Source organism: Colletes gigas, unplaced genomic scaffold (assembly GCF_013123115.1).
Source record: "Colletes gigas isolate AHSC1104 unplaced genomic scaffold, ASM1312311v1 Colletes_gigas_Sc00005, whole genome shotgun sequence".
In the NCBI taxonomy this organism is placed as follows: domain Eukaryota; kingdom Metazoa; phylum Arthropoda; class Insecta; order Hymenoptera; family Colletidae; genus Colletes; species Colletes gigas.
In genome coordinates, this window is record NW_025106634.1 from 2,815,445 (window position 1) to 2,838,125 (window position 22,681).

The 22,681-nt window shown below is 46.1% G+C and overlaps 1 protein-coding gene across 1 annotated transcript in view; it reads right to left on the bottom strand.

The window, feature by feature from the left end:
• Positions 1-305: 305 nt before the first annotated feature.
• The window catches only part of LOC122395177 (discoidin domain-containing receptor 2-like), a 34,524-nt gene continuing 12,148 nt past the window's right edge, over positions 306-22,681 (bottom strand). The window contains exons 2-8 of the mRNA XM_043392561.1: positions 21,873-21,978; positions 16,343-16,574; positions 7,809-8,264; positions 2,152-2,359; positions 1,302-1,853; positions 866-963; positions 306-473 (exon numbers count right to left, since the gene is read on the bottom strand). Of these exons, the coding sequence (XP_043248496.1) occupies positions 306-473; positions 866-963; positions 1,302-1,853; positions 2,152-2,359; positions 7,809-8,264; positions 16,343-16,574; positions 21,873-21,978 (1,820 nt within the window). The remainder of the gene's footprint in view (positions 474-865; positions 964-1,301; positions 1,854-2,151; positions 2,360-7,808; positions 8,265-16,342; positions 16,575-21,872; positions 21,979-22,681) is intronic.

A 22,681-nucleotide genomic window follows, 5' to 3' on the forward strand; every position in this document is an offset into this window, starting at 1 on the left:
AGATCTTCAGCATCCATAGTTTCTCGAGCGCGTACGGCAGAACGCCGAGCTTCGTTCCGTGCTATTCACTACGGGTCGATGATTTGAACTTGGTTATGTACAAATTGAAATCGTGACTCGATACGGAGGCTAAGTCCCTCCGTAGTCTGATAGAATGGGAGTAGAAACGCATGATGATCTACGGAAGGACCCATGGATGCTGAAGGGTTGGATCAACCGCGTGATCTCTCTACGTCGCGTACGATGTTCTGTCGTACCTTTGATCCAACGGCGTGCCTCGTGCACTATGCAGCCTCCAGAGATCCTTACGCGTATCTGTGCAATGAGTGCTCGCGACGTTTGCTTCCTCTGCGCTCGCGCTCGTAAACTGGTTCCGGGCTCGGCGGATTCGAGTACGTCAGATTGCTGGAGCCTCGCGGGGGCGGCGCGCTCATCGGGGGCGGCGGCGGAGGGAAAAAGCTCTGCAAGCACGCCTAATACCAACGATTTTGTTAATTATGAGGCGGCGAATGTCAGGCTCTTTCGAAACACTTCTGTCGTTTTGCTTCGAAATAAACATGTACAGAGTGAATCATTTAACACTTCCACCTTAATTTTTGGCTGTTTGGCTTCTTTTTTTATCAAAATATGAATAACACCTTGAGTTTTTTAATCATAATGTGCAACATTTAATCATGCCATTCGGAAGTCTATTGAGAAATTAAGGGTAACGACACGACACATTAATAATCTTTTGTCTCAAGAAGTCTCGACTCAATGTGTTTTAGTTACAAATAGATTATATAATCGGGGTTCCAATGTAATTATAATACAATAGTATGCAAATTAAAACAGTTTTTTCGTTACTTGGAGAAAACGAACTCACCTTCGCGCTACCCCTTGATGAAGACTTGGAGAATACGCTGTCCTGGTCACTGCTTACACTAGGCACGGGCATCGGTACTGCGTAATCGTAAGTGGCGTCTGCGAACAGAGCGAATTCCCCATATTCTATTTACCTCGACTTCAAACATAAACCTTTGATGGTACAAAACTTTTTGGACGAAAATTAAATATATTCACCCAAGTTTAAAAAGAACGAAACGCGTAAAAATCATTCCCCGTAAGCGATCAACGACTCTCGCGAGATCGTGGCACATTATTCTCGACTAACTTGGAGTTTCAAGGTAACCGAGGTAACTTTTTCTCTACGCGGTTCGTTTTCGAGGCACAACTATTTAAAGACTCCGACGCTGGAAGTCAAACAACTCGAGGGTTCGCGTGAACCGTCGTAGGGTGTTCGAGCAATCGATCACACTCACCAGACTGTTCGACGTTGTCGTGAAGGTCCTTGTTGTCTATAACCACGGTACTGTATCCGTAATAAGCGGCGTGAGGCGGTTCCCGGTACTTGCTCTCGTGGAAGGGTTCCTGGTACTCGTCCAGCCGGACGTCGCCCAGCAGGCGATCGTTCAGATCGCGCGGCAGGGTCGTCAGCTTGGTTCCGGTGTACCTATCGTCGAGTTCCTCGACACCGTACGTCATCAACGACGGGTCCTTCTCCGTGGTGCCGCACGCGGATTCCGGCGACAGGTGTTGATGATTGCCCGAGGGAATCGCGCTCTTCGCGCCCAACGGGCTGGCGAAGTTCTTTCGTTGTCTGTGCCTCGAGAAGATCAGGAAGAACGCGACTGCTAACAAGAGGATCACCGCGGTCAGGACTCCGATGGTCACGGCCATGTAAGTCGGATCGTCCTGCTTGGCCACCGGCACTTCCGCCTGGAGAGGATTGTCACGCGCCGAGATTGAATCCCGCAATCTGGGCGCCTCGGTCGTGGGTGGCGATTCCGGCGTGAAGTTACCGTGAGCGACGTCTGTAACAGGCAATCGACGTTTCTTTCGTCATCTAGAGAAATCTATTTTTGTATCTCCTTTTCTTATTTATATCAGTGGCAAAATTCGACGCAAAACTGTACAATTAACCCTATATAATTACTTTAAAACAATAATATCGTTGTGTTCCCTTAGAGGGGAAATTCTTTGCTAGACGTCCCTTCATAGGGGACATCCGAGTGCAAAGGGTTAATATACCAAGTTTCCACATATTTTAATCGTGTGAATACTTGGTGAATTTTGGAACCACTGTCTTGGTAATTTGTGAACGACACTCACCGGAGTCGAAGGTGACCTCGCTGATCATGATCCACCGGGAGGCGAAGCTCAGCCTCAGCTTCACGAACTTGCCGATCCGATGGTGCAGCTTGATCGAGATGTTCCTCGAGTGCTCGAAGATCCTGTCCTCCATGTACGAGTACACGATCGGGTCGCCGGTGTAGTACCGACCACCGACGCTGAACATTATGCTCGCTTCAGAGAACACCTGTTGGCAGAAAAGGGACACTTGTTTCTCTTGTTCTACGCGTCGCTACACGTTTGAAATATCTCCTACGACCGCGTGATTGTCCGGTGATTGAGGCTGAGAACATTTCCACGCGTACACATTATCCGGCACGCGGTTATCTGAGTAACCATAACACAAGGTGGAAAAATTTTTCGGCGAAATTAAAAAATTTCAAATTATTCTGGAAAAATTATTTTTACTTACAGGGGTCAATTACAATCATTTTTGGTGAATACATATACCCCAGAATTCCTACGTACTTTTGAGAAAAAAATTCTTTACCACGAATATAATGTGTGGCCAGAGACCTGTGATTATATTCCTCGTTTTCATCACTTCATATGTAGATGTAGTCCAATTATCCGGCATATAACTATGAGGAGTTCTATGTTGTTACACAAAGTGCCTATTAGTAACGTCGGTACACTACGCGAAAGAATTGTACTAGGCTCCCATGAGATTCGAACAATTCCTGAACAAATGGAAAGGGTAAGACAGTCAATGATAAAACGTCTCCAGGTCTGGGTTCAGATGTAAGGAGCTCATTTCGGACATTTGTTGTGAAGATGAGCAAATACGTTAAAGAAGAGCAAATGTGTTAAAAAAGAAACTCATCATAACTCGAAAAAAAGGTCGAATAGTACCTACGTTTATATCATCATGTCATGTGAAGAATCTAGTATGTTACAAAACGATTATTTTTTTAAAGAATGTTGAAAACCGTTGTTTTGAAATGCTCTGTAGAAGAGCGCCCAACGTGAGCGGAAAGTCGCGTACACTCCTCCAGCAGATAAGCATGTAATGGACGGTGCTCGTAGACAAGGGTGAGCTATAGGATGACATTAGTCGCGAGTTTTCTGACCCGCGTATTCGCACGACTTTTCGCGTTTACGCAATTGACAAATGGTAGAAATTATTTTGCACTCTGGGAGTTACATCCTGAACGCGGTACGCTCGGACCGTGTACTCTTAAAACACGCCGCAGCAAAAGGATACGTGGAACGTGGCACGGGAAAGGTTATTTCAGACAGTAAAATTAAGCTTCTCATTGTGTACACTAAACATGATATAGCGGCTAATATTCAACATTAATTATATGTATAAATCAGCATCTTACGGCCGGGGCGCTTAGAGCTCATGGGAGCCGCGGCGTTCCGTCGCGGAGCCCAACGCCGGATATTAATATATCTCGCGATTCCTCTTCCACAAATACACACCGGGCTATTTATTACGGATATAACGAGCAACTTTATAGAGGCAACAGTGGGTTGACATCGACGACTTCGATAATTGCTAGCCCTCCCGCGGCTGCGTTTCCAGCAGACGAGAGGCGCGTGGAATGCTAATTCCACTCCAGGAAAGCGTAAGATAGTTGCGCCCGGAGAATGCCAGCCGGAAAGCCGTAGAGGTTGACGCACCGGTGCGATGCGCGCGAGTTAAGGTGGTTAGACGGGAACGGAACGAGCTGGGACAGAGAAGGATAGACGAGAGTACAGAGCGCGGAGGGCTTGGAAACGGAGATTACAAAGCTGAGATTATCTAACTCTCTTAGCCCCGAAGACGAACGCAACGACGACGCGTATGGATTTTCAAGGTAGCACCGTCGAAGCATGCTGAAGCTCGTCGACGGCCGACGGCGGTAGTATGAGGAAGCCGAAGAAGACGAAGTGGCGGCCGCGAAGCCGTTTGAGAAGAGGGACCGAGAGAACGAACAAACGAGAGACGAGGAGGGAAAAGCTGGCGATGCTTTGAAGTGCTGTCTTTCAGAAGACGTGTCCTATCCGCGCGAGCGGGCGCTTGTTAATAGAAGGGGACGTTTAGGGGTGGTTGCTACCCACCTACCCCTTTGCTTGCCCTCGTACCTCATCCATAGACTGCCGACTTGCCAGACTGTCGGTATTGTATTTGAATACGTGGCGTATCTGCTCCTTCGGCTCGTTGCTCGCCACCATTGTGCGTAACGGAGAGAGTGAGAGAGAGAGAGAGAAAGAACAGCAACGCAGATCGTTTCTCTTGGTCTTCGACGTTCTCTTCCCGTCTTCCGCGAATCTTCCTTCCTTCTCGATCTCACCCTCGAGCCGATGCAGCGTCGGTTTCTGCTGCCCTTGCCTTCGCCGTCTCTCCTTCACCACCCCCCGCCATCTTGCCCGCTCGCGAGCCATACAACCGAGCCCCGAGCTGGGTAATGAGGCGCTCCATTCAAATAAATCTTGATACTGGTAAGGAGAGTGTTTCGAGGCCCATTATATAGAGATTCGCGCATGAAGCGTCGTCGCCCCGGAAAACTTCCATTCTACGCCTTTCAGCGCGCGACTTTACGATCCTCCGGATCGCCAGGCGACCGTGGATCGAGAAAAAGAGGCGAACTTGGGATAACACCTTCCTCGCCGTTCCCATCTTTTAGTTTCTTCGATGGTTGTCTGTCTTCGTCTTGTCTCAATTTTTCCCCCTAGCAGAATTCTTATTTAACTATAATACGAGCGGACGTGTAATTTTTAGAAGACAGTAGCTTCATAATTATTTATATGAAGTGGTGGGACTTTGAAGGAAAACTCTCAAAAAACTGTGACAAAATATAGTCTCACTTTTCGAATATTCGTTTCAAAATTTCTGCTGTAAATTTCGCTTTCCTCTTTATTATTTTCGCCGCCGAGTTGTATGTCACTTGTTTGTCCGGTGATTGCGTTCCCCGACTTAACGCGGGCGCGGCAGTTAAGTGGTTAATATGTTTGCTGTCAACGGTGAACGTCGCCGCTAAGTAGTAGTGAATCATTCGTATTGTATACCGTAATTCATTTAAAGGGGCAGTCTGGTAATATTAGATTACACAGTTGATGTTTACCGTCTACGAAGAAACACTAGTAACACCTTGCGTGTCTCACGTTCACGTTTCCGTAGAATTTTTCTCGATACACGCTTTCGTATAATATGAAAAAATGCGTAGCATACAATTCTAATAGAATTTTACGTGTCTCTGATATCGAGCACGCTAAACGAAGGTTAAACGAAAGATATTGCCCGGTCACCGGAGAGCAACCCTACCGTTTGGTTAGCCCGCCCCTTCAATTTTCATCTCGCCCTGCAAGGAGCAAGAAAAGAATGACGATAAAGTTGCTCGGACCTAACGAAACACCGGTAAAGATTTCATTTCTTAAAAGCTGCTTCGTTCCCCCTCGATTGTTTGTTGTTTCGAGCCTCTTGGGCTGCTCGATTATGGAACACAGACTCGTTGGCCAGGGTAATGAGGGGTTCCATTGAAATAAATCTTGATAGCGGGGCCGGGGCCATTATATAGAAATTCGTGGCCGGAAGCACGCGGGGCCGGAAAATTTTCACAGAACGGCCAACACCCCGCGTCGGTTGGCACCACTACCACCTAAAACCCAGACTGCGACCGCCGACGCCGTTGTTGCCACCCTGTAAAATCGCGCGCCTCGTTTCCTCTTTCTCTTTTCATCCGTTCCAGCCGAACCCAGGGGCTAACCGTTGTTGCGCCTCGTTACCCATCCTACGTCCGACCTTGACTCCGACGTGGAAACTAGATTTCATGGCGTGCACCGCCATCGTTCCGCCCCTACCCTCGGGTTTCTTTCGCCCTCCTCCGGCCGCGGATTAAAGGCTGGCGCGAGATCTTCGCGCACATTTCGCCCGCGACTGTCTGTCTCGCATTTTTTCACTTTGCGTCCGTATTTCTCGCGTCGTTTTTCTCCCTCTCGCCGCCCAGTCCCTTTTTTCCCTTCGCTATCTTTCTTCTTTTTTATCCCACCCCCATATTTTTTCTTTTTTTTTGTATCGTAGCTCTGTTGGCGAGCCACCGCCGCGGGCTCTTCCAATTTCCTCCCTGTCGCGCGCCGCGTCTACCCACAATTTTTTCGCGCATTTTCGCGGATATTCGGTGAACGATCATGGAGGAAATTTGAAAATAACGCGGACCGGTGTCGGGGTTCGACGAGATCGCTGCCAAGGAGATTACGGATGGAAATTCTATCGTCGACCCGAACTCCATCGATAACTACGGTCTCGAACCATCGGATCGAAATTACAAAGACCGTGAAACGAACAAGGAGCTTCGTAATTTGTAGCTCTGCTACTGAAAAGAAAGCAGTCTCTATTTTAATGAAAATGAAAGGAATAATTTGTTTTAACACGAATTTAGAAGTGAGCAATTTCTCAGCCATCCCAGTTGGGAGTTTACGTTTGGGGTTCATTTTAAGAATTATTCTATATAAACATTGAAAAGTATCAAGGCGTTTTAGCTACGGAGCTTGACGAACCAAGAACCGACGAAGTTGATAAATTTATGCGGCTGACGGAATAATAGTCAGGGAACATGTATTAGAGGATATAGAGGCACCACTACTGGAACCTAGCAGACATCGAGCGTGACTTCAGGCCTGCATGTTGTTGAACGTAACTACGTGACTGTTCTCCGGGCCAAAAATCTGCCCGAGGGTTTGTTCGTGGGGATACGAAGATCACGACCCGCAAACGTTGGGGAAGGCTCTGGTTTCTCATACCAGGTTTTCCTACCGTCTCTTCCTTTTGCTCTACCTTCCGAATCACGACGCGAAATCGACCTCGCTGCAGGTTACGCGCCAAACTTGGCAATAATCGCTGAATTAAAAGCCCTACTGCCCGATTCTATCTTCAACGTGGAAAAGAAAATACTACCACCGTCCATGCACAATCAATTAACGCGTTAAATCGGAAGAAGCCTGTCAATATAGTGGATAGAGTAATATGAACTGTAACAGAATTCGAAATATTACTTTACTAAGTGTGACTAGCAGTATTTCACATGGCAAGACGCGAGCTTTAAAATGAGATATCGTACGATAATAAAAGAAACGTATCGCTACGAGATGAAAGAAGTTTCATTTCATTGTTAAAATCAATAAGATTCGACGATCTTCCATCCCAGTGGTTCTTAACTTCTCGGAGTTCACGACGGCTTAAACAATTTTAAAAAGAATTCGTATAATGTACTTCTGAAAAACATGACTTTCGGAAGAAGTTTGTGGTAAATGTTTGGAAATACGTACACGTTATAAAACAGGGAAATAAAGTCACCCGTTCGTTTCACTTTCGTTTTCTACAATTTGCAAATCGCTACAAGCTTTCAATTTGTATCTCGGCTGTGTTTGTCATGTCTATGAATATTTCATTCGTACTTTAACATGTATGAATGATTCATCCATGAATTCATCCATGCTTCAACGTGTTCCGGTAGGTTTGGTTTCATTATTATTACTTACCCCATGATTTTCTTACATTGCTTCGTGCAATTTTATTTTTATGCACAAGTTTACCGTACGAACAAATGTAAGATTCGATGGAGCAAAGATTTCTTTGCACTTTGTACAAACGAAGACAATGGTTATGAACGCCTGCTCTATACGACTATAATCTTTCGTTGAGTGTTGCTCACCTGTACATCCTTGGTGAATTGATTGTTGCAATAAATGTGCACGGCGGAGAACTCTCTAACGTGGTCGAACTCGAACTTGATCTCGAGCGGATGACCGGACCTGGTGTCGTTTCTCCAGCCGACCCAGCCCTGACCTCTCTCGTAATCGTAATAACCCATCTTGAAGTTATCCGGTCCGATCTTGCCATCCGTCAGTTGTCCCAGGCCACGTAGGAGCTGACCGTCCCAGTATCCGTCGTAAGTCGCGTCGAAGAACTCCCAATTCCCGCGTTTGTCGCCTTGTGGCATCGAATACGACACGATCCCGTCGTTCCACGGGCAACCGTACAGTTCCACTCGCATGCAAACGGTCCGTCGATGATAACTGTACGGCAGGAAACGAACTTTGCTTGCCCACATCGGCGGCTCCAATTCGTACTTGGACTCCAGGTAGGTGTTCGTGTTTCCCTTGATCACCTGCAACATGCAATTTACATCACGTTTTACGATGCATTCAATTTAAAAGCAGAACGATCTAGCAACTTCAATCCTTAGTAAGCGTAATTAATTTGTCCGAAGCTCACACCTACATACGTATTTCATTTCATTTCACCAGATTATGGTAGCTTTTTAATACGTACACTGGGTGACTGACGCTCGAATCTGGGTTTCTTTCAAACGCTTGCAACCTCGATATGGATGTACTATCAAGGTCCATTCATTAGTATAGGCACACACCGTTCGAAAAGAGTTGATTTCAGTAAGTAAGTTCTCATTTTTAAATTTAATTTTGCAATTTCATTCCTTCTGGTTAAATTATTATTAGGAATGTTGATCATCCACAACCAAGAAGTTTAATTCGATCCCCGTCTAATGTCGTGCAATTTATCCGTCGAAATTGTTTAGAACGTGGCTATCTAAATTTCATCCGAAAGAGGCGAATACAGTTCTCGAGGCGTATCATTAAAGTGCCATAAACTATCGACGATCGTATCGGGTAATGAACATTCAAATAGCGCGCGTATACACCTGTCGGGATCACGAACGCGATAAACCACGGTCACGTAAACGACCATACGTGAGAATCTCGTGGCGGAGTCGAGAGGCACTGTCAAGCCGGTAAGTGGAAAATAAGAGGTCCTTTGTTTCCGAAGGGACGATCCTCGACGACGCTGTCCGAGAAATTCTCGATCCTCCTCCGCGATACACGCGTTTCGACCTTCGAGCTCGCCGGCGGAATAGAACGCGCGTTGTTCTATCCGGGAACGCGTGAAACGAGAAATCGCGGCACCGTGGAATGCCTCGACTACTCGTAATACCGTTCGTGGAAACGTTTCGCGCACTCGCCTTTGCGAATCCAATTACGATGGACAATAATTAAACATTCCGGACATCGCGAAAAATTAATTCACCTTGCTCTTTATTAACTCGTTACACGTGACGTGTCCCCTGATCCTATCCTAGGTTCCTCGTTCGCGTGGCTATGGAAGCTTCAACTTTCTCATCAATTATTTTCTAGAATCTAGTGCCTCGAAGATCGCAAGAAAACCAACGACGAGTTAATAAATACCGAAGCTACAATCAATTATTCTTCTCTTTCCTCGAATACTTGGATCGTAGTTTCTTTTTCAAAGAAGCAACCGTGGAGAGAGGCGTACAATTTCGCGCGATATAAAATCCAATTTTCTCCGCGAACCCCTATTTACTCGCGTCCGTTGGGATTCTTTTAAGCAATAAATAGATTCTTTTGGTCGGTAGACCAGGATCGCGTTAAGGAAACTCCGATTAAAAGATGATCGTCGTCGGCGGTCGGTCGAACCGGCACGTTTTGCGGCGGGGCGGTCCGGTAATTGGGACCAGTAGCTGACACCGTTTTATTTGCGCTCGTTATTCTTCGCCGCGACGCCCGGGCACCTGATGTTTAGCACATCGAAACGAACGCGCGGAGAACCGGCGAACCGGTGAAATACAATGAGCCGACACGTGTGAAATTTCGCCGCGCGTCGTAGACAACCACGTTCCCGTTTTCTACTTCGTTACAAGAGTTTAATGAGCGCGGGCGCCGATCCGCTGGCCCGCGCGAAACGCTCGTTAAGAGGCTGAAATACGCCCGCGAACGACACAGTCCTGAAAGAAGTCTAGTCGAATTGTGGGGGGAGGGATGGAAAAAGAATATCGCGGCTACCGGGCGTTGAAATTTCGGTGACGCTGCAGTTCCGTGGCTCGCGGGGCCAACGAAAATCAGAATAAATTGCTGTGTAAATTGCGAACGTACCCGGCGATTGTCGGAAGTCCATAATAAGTTGGCTTTACTGGCTCTCAAATTGTATTTAATTGGAAAAAATAACAGATATATACGTTAAATTACGAAAACGTGAAAAATATTTCGAGAACATTGTTCGTTCTCAGTGATTTTTGGTAGATATTTTCACAACTACTTTGAGAAAACGAAGAAAGAAACGTACTCTAACATACAATCCTAAACGAGTGTAATATTTATATAAATGGGAGATCTATTTCAGATACTTCTGATTCTAAGAACTAAACACGCAACGCGACGCAAGTCGACGAGGGGGAAGTCGCCATCTTGTAGCGCAATTGAAGGCAATTGAAAAATCCGTCCCGCTAACAGCGGCCGTCTAATCGTTTCCGATGAACCGCGAAAGGATTCCGGAAATTTTCAGCTTATTCCGAGAGAACACGATGGCGGTCGGGCGGGCAAAACGGGGCGAGCGAAAGAGCGAAAATACGACGGCATTTACGAGCCGTCGACTCGTCCACCAAGAAAAATAAGTAATCTCGATATTTATCTTCACGCCCACGCGTTCCACGGCGAAACGACTCGCGGGGATCTCGGCTGAAAAGTCTTTTTCCACGATACGTTGGGGAACGATCGCGTGTCTCTTAAAAATCATCCACCCCCACCTCGGTTTCTCGAAGTGGTCTGTCACTTTTCGTCGCGAACAAATTCCAGCCGCGGCTCGAAGTAGTCGTAGCAGGGCGTGGCACGGCCACCAACGCCCATTTTATGTTAATGTTTCCTCTCGATCCCGAATAGTCAGCGGCGGCCGGCTACCGAACAGAAGCCGCCGTTGATGGCCTCGTGTCGTCGACGAAGATCGTGACGGATAAGCCGTCTGACGGTTTAATTAGACGGATATTTACGCAACGGGTGGTCCGAGGTGTTGCCGCGCGTATTTCTCTCCCGGTGCGTCATGCGTTCGCGGACCGGGGTTCGTCGACCCGATCGGTGAACTTCAATTTCACATTTTTGGAGAAAAGCGTTCGACAAAAATTATTTCGATCATTTCTGGTTAGTAAAACTATCCTATTTTAATTTACAGATTTTCCCAACGGAATGTCGGAGATAATATATTCGCAGAGATTAAATTTCTCAACTGGTAAACAGATTTTACATCGAATTTTAGCGAATAATGGCGTAGGAGCGGACATTTTATGGAAACGATTAAGTCGGCTAGACCGTGAGGTCAGCAGCAGGGATCAGCGAGATAAATTATGGCCGCGCCGCGTATCTCCGTCACGCCAAATACGGATGGTTAAAAATATTAGACGGTTCGCGCGATTTTCTTATTTTTTACACTGGTATTCTCTGCGGTTCGTTCGAGCGGATTGCGAACGCAGGGCCGTTGACAACCGCACGGCGCGATACCACCGACGTCGTCTGGTCCAGGCCGAGCTGTTAGGCGAGATTATTCGTCGGATAAGCCCCGAGTGTCGTTGTGTAATTAAGCGAGGAACAGCCGTGGTCCGCGCAGCGGGAGGAAAGAGACACGAATTTCTGCAGATTTATCCCGCGACAGGGCGTCTTCGACCAGGTTTTGTGGGTGGTCAGTTTCGTCGGAACCGGTGGCTCTTTCCGGTGGTCAAAGGACCGACGTTTACGAATGTCGGTCGACGCGAACGACTTTTTTCCACAGCCCAGCACACGCTTCCACGGACGATGGTCTGCATCGATTAACGAGACTCTCGATTTCCTTTCACTCTTTTCGACCGGTTTCGTGTACTTAATTAGTATGCTTTATGGGCGAGATTAAACCGAGCTAAGAATCGACGGGTGGCTGCCACCATTTCGGTGCCGCGATTTATAACTAATCTTAAGTTATGACCGTGACGGATCGAAACGAACTCGAAACGATTAAGGAACATTGGAAGAAATATGGACGCGGACGGAGTGGGCGAAACCCCGTGTTCCTCTCGTCAATTTTAATTACGGATTGAATCGTTCGGTGCCTCGAATAATATTTACATAAATGTCCCACCTACGTCGAGACTCTTAAATTCCTCATTTGCCTTCGACGACAGGCAAACACGGAGAAAAATGATTCGTTCGGACCGGGCGAATTGCCTGGTCCTTTATTTAAACGGAATAAAATGCTAGGCATTTAAAATTTTTATGCGAGATATATTGCTTTGAAACGAGCGTTGAAATTATTATTTCGATGTCACAAAAAATTGCCAAGCAAGTATCTCGTAGTAAATTATACGTTTCGATAATGAAACTATCAACGAGCTATACAGGGTGAGGCACGAACTAGTCTCCACGATTTCTCAGCCTTTTTCAGTATTTAAGTAGTTGCTTAAATTTAAAAACAAATTTATTTTCCTTATTAGGGCTTAGTGTTATATATCTCCGAAAAATTTTTCCTTCAATGTCATCTGAAAGTCATCGTGCAGCAGGTCGTTGAATTCATCTCGACGCCGTCTACAATACTATGAATTTAAAAATATAACAGTAACCTTCATTTTTTATCGAAAATCAATTTCATTGTCAGGCTATCTCAAGGGTGCTGAAAAATCGTGGGGACTAGTTCGTGCCCCACCCTGTATATCGATCTGCACCATAAATATTTAAAAAACAGAAACGTTGTTCCCAGCCAAAGGGATAGCTTTAAAATTACTCTCTATACGACTGCATATACAATCCTAGATAATTACCGATACGAGTGATTGCATTTACAGTCTCTTAAAGCTGTAGTACGCTTGCAAGTAACGCGCATAATTCCGTGGAAAGGGACAACAGTGACCTTCGCGAGTCCCGAGAGTCCTTCGCCTGTAAAGAAGTCACGCCCACTGCGTAACGTTACCCTCGAAATACTCGGAAAGTTTCACCCAAATCATATGTTTTACGTGGCTAATAATTCGAACGACGTTCGCGCGGGTTGATCGAAACGCGATCGTAATATCGCGGCGCGAATAGAGCCGCCATATTTTTCGGCGCTCGCCATTGTCGGGAATGCTCGAGGGAAAACGCGTGTCACTTTCGCGAAGTAATCGTACGCGAGGCGAAGGTTATTTCGCGACGGTACGCGAATGGATGCTTCGCTCGAAGAAGGTACGGCGAAATTTCGACGAGTTCGACCTTCGTCGGGACGCGGGTCGTACGTTCGAACGACCTCGGTTTCTATTCAGCCAGGTAACGCCTATGTAGGTGAGTCGAAATCGTCTGACCCGCGTGCACGCGACGACTTTCCCTTCCCTCGTTTTATTGATCCACCCTCCTATACAAATAAGCTCGAAGCACCCTCTCTACGTACTAACTTCCAAGGAAATCCACCTCGTCGACTGGACGTTCACCTCCTTCTTTCTTCTTCTTTTTTCGCCCCCCTCACCACTTCTCTTCCCCGTCCACCCCATTCCGTTCCCTGGAATCACGATCGTTCTCCCTCGGAGTAAAAACGTCCGCCTCGCGTTCACGGGAAATAAAATAAAAATACAACGCTGCTCGAAAATAATGTTATTGTCGGCGGAGCGAAATGACTTATATTGGTTCCCGCGCGTACCTCTTCAGAACAAATATCGCGAAACAGTGGAAGTCCCGTGTTGAAGTCTACCCGCGCGTTTCGCCATTTTCTTCGCTTTCCACTTCCCGACGAAAATCGTAAAGTAACTGAAAACAACGCCGTCGAGGATCACGGAGAGGTAGATTCTCTTTGTGCACGAGCTCGAGACGAAACAAAAACCGTACGCCACGCGACTCCGGCTGCCTATCGTCGTTAAATCAGAATGATTTACGCCGCGTTCCACGTGGCTGTTCGCGATAATAGGTATCACAAAGTGACAGCGGTTCTTTGGCGACGCGTGCCTCGGCGCGTACTACGCGTGAGGACCGTTCATTCATCGACGTCCCACCGGTGCATTCGCGGAATTCTCCAGACTGCAACGCGCCGGAAGCTATGCAATTAGTTGCAAAAGTATCCCGCCATCGTTACTGCTGAGGGGAAAGTTTTCAAATCTTTTGTGTTCTCAAAATAGAAAGCAAAAGCGTACCACACGACAAACACGTACAAACTCCATCGTTTGATCGAACGAACGTCGCTAATAAATTGCTATGCGTTGATTTGGATTGTATGATTAAATCAAACTTCAAAATGTACGATTCACCCGCCGAAGAAAGGCGAGAGTAAAATGAAAACTTCTCTTTATAAGAAACAGGAAAGAAATCCTAGACATGTACATTGTTACTGGAGAAACTCAACAATCAAAATGAAATTATGTCGTTTCATTTTGTCATCGCGCGTAGGTATATTTTTCAGTCGAAATAAATCGCTATTGTTGGCCGTAGCTAATTAATGTCGTAAGTTCACGGTTACCGATCTATTCTAGTAAATTGCATCGACCGTCGCGTACCACTTTTGAGCGTTAGCGTATTACGTCCGAGATTTACGTCTTGTTAACGTCACGGTTTAGTTACTGGCCCGCGCTCGGCCCGCAGACTTGCGGACACCGCTACAAATCATTCTCAATAATCCGCGCGCCGGCTCGTTTTATGCGTATCGCCCCGTGACTAAATTTAACCGCGCAATTCCGCTTACACGTAACCCCGGCGATCTTTCGCCCCGGTGAATTGTTGTGACCGGTTAATTGAATTGAATTATGTGCCCCCGCGATGCGCGATTCTGGACACACTAACGTCCCTCGATTCGTTACGCGCGCTCTCCCCCGAAACTGTTACACATATTGTCTCTCGAGTTATTATGCATATATTATTCCCAAAATTGTTGCAAAGTTATGCACGCCGTTCCCTGAAACCGAAACTGCGAGCACAGACCAGGTCTCGATTTTATCTCCGACACGTGACCAACGCTGCCTCGCCAAGGGTCAATAGCAGACGCCATTTTCTACAAAGTTGGTACGAAACGGTAGTCCTATATCTTCCCGAAATCCTGGGTACGATTTTAGTAAGAGACAAAGTCTATTTTTTATTCTGTTGATTGCTTCAACCCTCTGAAGGGGATAGAGGCAAAGAATTTGGATGTACCTTCTAAGGGAATACAACGATATTATTGTTTTTAAGTGAAATAGAACAAAATACATGAGCGGAGAAAGTGTGTTTAAATTAGTAGTTGGTGGTCGAAGTCTTCGAGTGCAAAAGGTTAAATATTTACCAATATATGGTCAAACTTTCGTTTTATTATATTCGAGATCCAACACAGTGGAATAACAATTAACATCACTACTCTCTTCATGACTTTCCCATCATTTGCAGGATACAAAATTGTGCCATTTTCTATCATTGTCCTTTAACCTACCCGCCTCTCCAATTGCTACAGCACGAGTGACAACTCGAAGTCCACCGCTGTATCCGAACGGAGTGCTCATTCCGAAATGCTAACGCCCAGCACGTGTATCGATTGCAAACTGACCTCTTGCCGCACGTCGTTCAGTGTCCCGAGCATTTATCACGCTCCATGTTTCTTTTGTCGTGCTCATACGTTCATTGATAAATTACAGGAAAAAGGTAAGGAAGAAAATGTGCCGACGCCCGTGGAATTTTCCGCCCGCCCTCGACACGTGTGCACCGTTTCACATTCCCGTACACGCCTTCTTTTGTTCGCTGATTCCCTATTTTACAGGGGTTTTATGCAGGATTTACGCGGCCGCTTCTGCTTCTCGCGCAAATTCTTCATTAATGCTGAAATTTTCCATTGTTACCCCGGGTAACCTTTTATTTGCCGGTAGTTCTAACAATATGGACGACGGGAAGATAAACCGTGCGCTCCTTGAAGCTTTGCAAAAATTAATTTCAACGGCCCAGTTATCAGAATTAGTAATTTAACAATGCACGCTTATTTAGATTCGAAACGTTTCGAGACACGGGCAATCGGAGCATCTCGTACATAATAAAAGACGCGCAACCTGATTTAGAAGCACTAAATTCTCTCGAATCGTCCAAAGGAAAACACATCGCGGGAATCATTTTCGTATCGCTGCATTAGCATGTGCGAACTGAGCAACTATGTTCCCGATAAGATGCTCATGTTGTCCGAAACAACAAATAAATCACGAGTGACGCACAGCTTCCCGTCGTACGTCAGCTCGTCTGTTTCCTTTGGAGCAATAACTGTTTCGTTCTAAACTTCGTCTAAATTAACGCGAATTTATTCGTCGCGGAGTACGATCGAGAAGCTTGCTCGCACGATTCGTAACTGCCGACAGGCTACGATGTTTTATTACGGTGAATCAAGGACGTAGTTTTCGCGCCCGATAAAAAAAGAGCAATCGTCTCAATTATCCCGTGTTTGGAACGTACTCACCTCCTCGCCGCGCACGTCCCTGTATCGAACCCACTTTCCCAGCTTCGGCCTCCAATATTCCAGCATGTAAGCTTCCGAATATTCGACACCTTGGCCGTTTCCAAACCGGCCTTGAGTGCCGGTGGCGGTGATCATGTGGACCGTGTGAAGATCGATTTCCAGCCACTCGCGTGGCTCCGTGGTGATCTGCTGCTTCGGGCACCAGGCACCTCCGTGGCTCTCTTGCCTCAGCCTGCAAGGATAAATATTTACACTCGGATTACCGTTCTTTATTTTTTCACCGCGGCGGCCATCATTTCTTAACCCTTCTTCCCGGGAAACGTTCCTCGTACTTCCTGGCTGGAAAGTTTACGAGGATGCTAATTTTATTTCTCGTCGACGCAACGACGAGAATATTGTATCGATCGAGAAAAAAACGATTAAACACAGAAATCAACGATACATCAAACGGCAACGATAAATTACTATTGCGCGCGCTTACGAGCGCGGCTCGATCGCGAACGATCGATCGTACCGATTAATACCGAGTCATCCATCAATACCTACGCTATGATTACGGTTTTTTCCTCCGGACATCGTTTATCAATTTCCAACGAATAAAAGCATTTTTTGCGAAGCGTTAATTTACTCGCCGACGCGAACGTTGTAAACACGCGTAATAAAAATTGTACGAGCACCGACGAATCGGAAGGAGCGTGCAAAACTTGAATCGTGGTGTTTTTTCTTCCTTTTTTTCGTTGAACGCGTATATACTCGACGCTGTATGCAGACGTTGCAATTGACATGCCGATAAAAATCTATCGATAAGACGAAAGCGAAGAGGATGAGGGTATAATCGGAAATGTTACATCGTCGCAGAAAGGAAATCGTATAAATACGTGATCCTCCTGGCGGCTGACGGATAACCGTCACCTCGTCGGGGCGATACGGGGTGAAATTATAATTTATCGATCGAGTCGAGCCACCGGATGGCATGAATTAAAGATGAGCCGGCACCGCCGCGAGAACGGCGCACGGGGAAGCCACTTCGAGCTGGCTAATAATTGTATTCGCACATACCTTTCGCGGACTCGTCCATGGCATTAAAAAGCTCCTTCCCCTCGGCCGCGATTGCCGCGAAAAACGCGCGCTGCAAGAGGAATGCCGGGCACGGATTCTACGAATCGCGAGGAAAAACCGCAAAAGAAGAAGAAAGAAACCACCGACGCGTCGAATCTAATCGCCTCGTTCTCTCGTTTGACGTCTCACTCCCTGCTTATTACCATTTCAGTTCCTCATTAACCGCTATCTTGCCCTGTAAATGTTTTACGGCGAGCCGGTGCGCGCCCCACGAGTCGGAAGGATGAGGTTGCGATTTCTAGACGATTCCCGGCACCTCTTGTTTAACCACTTTACGTTTTAATATGATGTACAGTTTAGATCGGATAGCTTTATCGCTAATCGCGTTGCAGGAAATTCTACTGTGTTTTACTTGGATTAACTGGGACACGTTTATCCAAAATTTGAGCTATTCTGTATCGAAAGCGTGCAGTTTGCTTGCACAGTAATGATCTATAAGACGATCATTATTTCATCTTAAGTTCATCTTTCGTACAGTGGAAGCGAAATTGGACACCACTCGTTCACGCTTCGCTGGGTCCAAGGGGGATCCCCCCAGTTGGAAGGGATAGAAACGTTCAACTTACGAATCACGTACTCAATTTAAGGTATTCTAGGCTTTTCGAGGTCGCTGATTACGAATTTAAAGTAAAAATTTCGAGAATCAAAATAGCGGATCAAAAATGGCGAACGGATATGTTATAACAGTATCGTAATGACTAAAATTTGTTGTAAGATTAATCTTGGCAAGAGAATTGTATTACTAGAATACCAATTCTCGTACAAATCAAAAGACGCTTTCATATTTTGGCGAGCTTTTCGGTGAAATGGGCCACCGTGCGTCGCGTCTTGACTTCGTCGCCCTTAACTCGACGAACAAACAAAGGAGTTAAGTTGTAACGCGCGTTGGAAAGGGGTCTCGACTAAATTGGAAGTAGTAGCGGGGCGGTGGCAACTCCATCGTCGGTCCTAGTTACGACGTACAGCGTACGACGACGAGGCAAAAGTGCCCGTCGTGCGATAAAGAGCCGCGCAAGTCCTCCTGTGCGAAGCGTCAGAATTTTAAGCGTAGCTTTGACGCGAAGGGTAGTAAAAGCAGCCGAACAGAGAGAGCGGGAGGAAAGAAGGAGAAAAGCGGGGATAAAAGGCGAGCAGAAGGAGAAAGGGAGGGATCAGTGAGAAAGGTAAATAGGAAGACGGGGCGAGGGAGGTTATCCAGCGCAGCGAAAGACCATAACTCATAGCCCATTAAGAGAGACTCGAACTGCCTTGGCTGCCACTTTGATACAGTCCAGGGCATCAAAGACATTCCGCGAGCGCGCGAGCGCGCCACCCTGCTCCGCGATAAATCTCCGAACGGACGATTACGCCGACTCCTCGAGGCTCGCGGAGCTGCCGCGTCGGCGGAATCGCCGAAAGCACGGCCCCGGCGACGACGAAGAGGCCGATTATCGAGAGGAATGGTTTGTCGAACGCGAACGAAGGGAGTCACTCGAGCTCCAACGGCCCACGGAGTTACGAACCGTCCGGACGGAGATGATTTGTTGCCGCCGGCGACAGGGGTAAGAGGCCGTTCTTTGTGACCCCGGTGCACCCGGGAGCCGTTTGATGAAAATGTTCTTCCGTGAATGTGCCGGGGCTTGGACCGGCAGCGAGCAAGTTCGAGCAACACGCGACCGGTGGACGCGCGCAACCGAAGACAAACGACGCTGTTGCTGAAGCGTCGGAGTAACGCTCGGTTAAATTTATTTTTATAGCCCCTCAGCGCGTTCGTGCTTCCCTTTGCGTGTTCTACGGGCTTGCGGGAATTTCAACTTTCGAATTTAAATAAAGATCGATTCTTTTTTGATGATCTTTTTAGTGTTTTTCTGATGTTTTAATCAACCAATCCTGGATCCAGTGAAGTTAATATTGAAGTATATGAACTTATTATCACTAATCAATGGTTAAGGTAGAATCGTGTACCATGAAATCTCTTAACTTTCGACGAAGCACAGCAGTTTGTGAATGTTGATACGATGTTCCTCACATATTCAACTACTTCAGATAGTAGAAATATTGTAGTTTAATTTTTAAAATCGTCTTACGTCTGGCTTTTCGGTGGATTTTGATTGCTACGTTATATTTAAAGATTTCTGGGTCCAATCCGATCCGAAAGGAAGTTCCATGCGTTCGTAAAATGTTTTTCGAGGGCTCTCGTTCGAAAAGCGCGGTATTTCGACGAGAACGAAGTACACGTAATACGAGTTAGATGCGCGTATTTTAGGGTAAACGGAGTCGTATGGGGTAAATAGGGTATTCACCGGGAAGCCCGCAGTATCAGGAAGCCGTGGAACTGCCGTTGAAGAAGGTCTAGACGGTCTACTGGTAAAGAGTGTTCACAAGCGACGTTATCGGCATTGCATCGAAAAGGCTTTCCTTGCTTTTATATCGTGGCCAGATGAAAAATATCGCCGTAGCTTCTTACGCGTTAAAACTTCAATTACCATTCAAGCATTAACACACCTTTTCAGGGAAACCCCGTTGGACCATAAACACGGTCACGCCTTCTCGGCGTTTCGCTGAATTCCGCATTCGCCTGACTCCTAGCTCAAAAGACTCGGACCACCCGTTGCTATCAAAGAAGTTCGCTAATGTTCGTTCGCGATGTCGAGACTGTGATCGATAAGATTTCTCTACCGCGTTGCTTGGTATGAATATTCATTTAATAGAAACGTCTACTAGCCATTACATTTTGTGTAATTAATCGACGAGCGATTTTAATAACATATAAGCGAAGCTGAAACAACCTTCTCTTTAATCCTTCAGTGGATTATTGGGACCTCTGCAGGTTTAAAAGAATGTAATCTTCTATTAGTTCATTATCTATTAAATGCTTTAAGGGAAAGTTGATTTCCATTCACCAATTTGAGATTGAGAGTCTACGTATGGATTAAGGTATTATTAATAGAATTTAAATTTTGTTGCAACGCTGAGAACCCTGCGCTAAGCAATGCTAATCGTAAGTTCGTATCGTAATCACGACGCGACTCGATTTGCAGTAAATTCGATGGAATTATATTGCCTGTCGTCGAATAATAACCGACAAAGTAGACATCGTTCCACGTATCGCTAAATATACGGACGGCACATGGTCCCTAGACGTCCGAATGCTAATGTATCCCCGAAGTTATTCTTCTCGATGACTATAAAACTATTTTGCGCGAGGTTATCGAGGAATTTAAAAATCCACTCGACGAAACGTCCCACGAGTTAAACGATTCGCGAGCGTCGGGGTCATTAACGCGACGGGTGGTCCGTTTGGAACCTCGTATTTGGGCACACTGTCTGTATTTGCCTAGATTCTCTCTTTGGAATGGTAATTAGCTGGCACGTATCATCGAAGGAATACGCGGAGAACTACGTTAACGATGGCTAAGAGCTTCGGAACGTTCGATACAAATGGTTCCGCATGCGGGACATCCCGCGTCATTAATCCTCATTGCGGCTTGAAGGCCGAATTAGACGTGCAGTTTAGTAGTCGGTGATTAATACGGTGACCGGTCGAGTCCCGATCGTGAGCTATCTCGGTCGTGGACAGGATGACGGACAGGAAGAGGATCATCCGTTTAAAGCCGTAGAAAGCATTCAGAGTCAGAAACGTTATCGTGCATCGGGATTCGGCTTTTCTTTTTCTCCCGTCGATCACCGCCGCACAATTGCACCCGCATCAATCAATATCGCTTTTTAAAACGTCCGCCCATCGATATGCCGACAAATCTTTTACCGACGACAAAACGAAGGCGGTGACATTATTTATCCCATTGACAAATCTATTTTTAATTTTGATCGATACTCGCCGAGACACCGGTATCGGAATGCAACGTCCTTTCGAAAAGCACGAAAGACTCGTTCTTTCAGTTATTTTCGCTGCGATATATCTCTCTTTAAGGAACAAATTCGATGATCGAAGTGTTGTGTATTAACCCTTATCGCTCCAAAAATTTTACAGAGTGATTTGTAGTCAAGTCCTGATAAATTTTGTTCATTCGAAGTGACTAAAAACCTCTGACTTTGGCAAACATTTTTCTTGTCGTAAGTGTTCATTAAAAATTCCGAGTAAATTTGGAAATAAGAAATTCGTAATTGTGTAATTTTCGGGATTGACGAAAACTTGGAGAGTCGATTAAAACGACTTCAGCGTTTTCGACGAGGCCGGGGTAAAAATTCCCGAGCACTTTGGGCAAAGTTTGCAGAGTCTTTTCCCAGAGAACGGTCCAATTTATCCCCGAATAGGTCGTTTAACGAAGCGCACTGATTTCGGGAGAAATTGCATCTCTGTTCGCCGGGCCTCACAAAGGGGTTAATTTTATCATATTTCCGAATGCGTATTGCATCGCATCTGCATAATGCGCTCCATAAACGAGACGGTAATACACGATAATTCACTCACCGTCCGTGATGTGGCCCGACGTTTCCGCTATCGAAACTCGAGCTCGCTGTGATGTCTGCATCGGGAATCACACCAGATTCCATCCCCAGGGGTGCGATGCATTGTGCTGCAAACAAAGGAAATTGCTTTGATTATATATACGTCTATACTCGTTCCGCGTGCTCTTTCGCTAGCGAGGAGCGTGATTACGATTCGTACGTTTCGATTGTTCGGCGCAATTGTAACGCTAATTATAATGCATCGTTGCAACTGCCTTTCGGGAAGGCCAAACGCGATGCTCTCTGTGTACTAAAAAAATTCAAATATTAAATCTCGTTGTGTCTTTGTCGAAAATGAGTCGACTAACGAATATGCTTGAACGTTCGTTCGCGTGGCTAGAAGTATTTCAAGCTTACTTAAGGGAGGCGACTCGAGTAACGGATCGAAGAAATTTTTTTTGCATGAAACAATACTTTTACATTTATTATTTCATCCAAAGTCGATAAAAATTGTCAAATATCAGTCATTTTACCTTTTCACATGAGTCTCACCCTTTAATGCTAGGTCCAAGCTATTTCTCATACGAAGAGAAATTATGGATAAAATATATTTATTTTTTATTTTCAGAGTAACAGTTAAGGTTCTAAAAAAAAATGTTATTTGCGTCAGTTGTTGATGAATTTTCGCACGGATCTCTATCGAGGTCATCGTTAAAACTCGTTTCGAATGATCGAGCGTGCTCGATCCGCGAGTTCTCGTCGTTATTTTCGGCGGGACGCCGGATTACGGTTCATCGAGCTTTCATTACACGTCTCGAGGGCCGCTTCCTC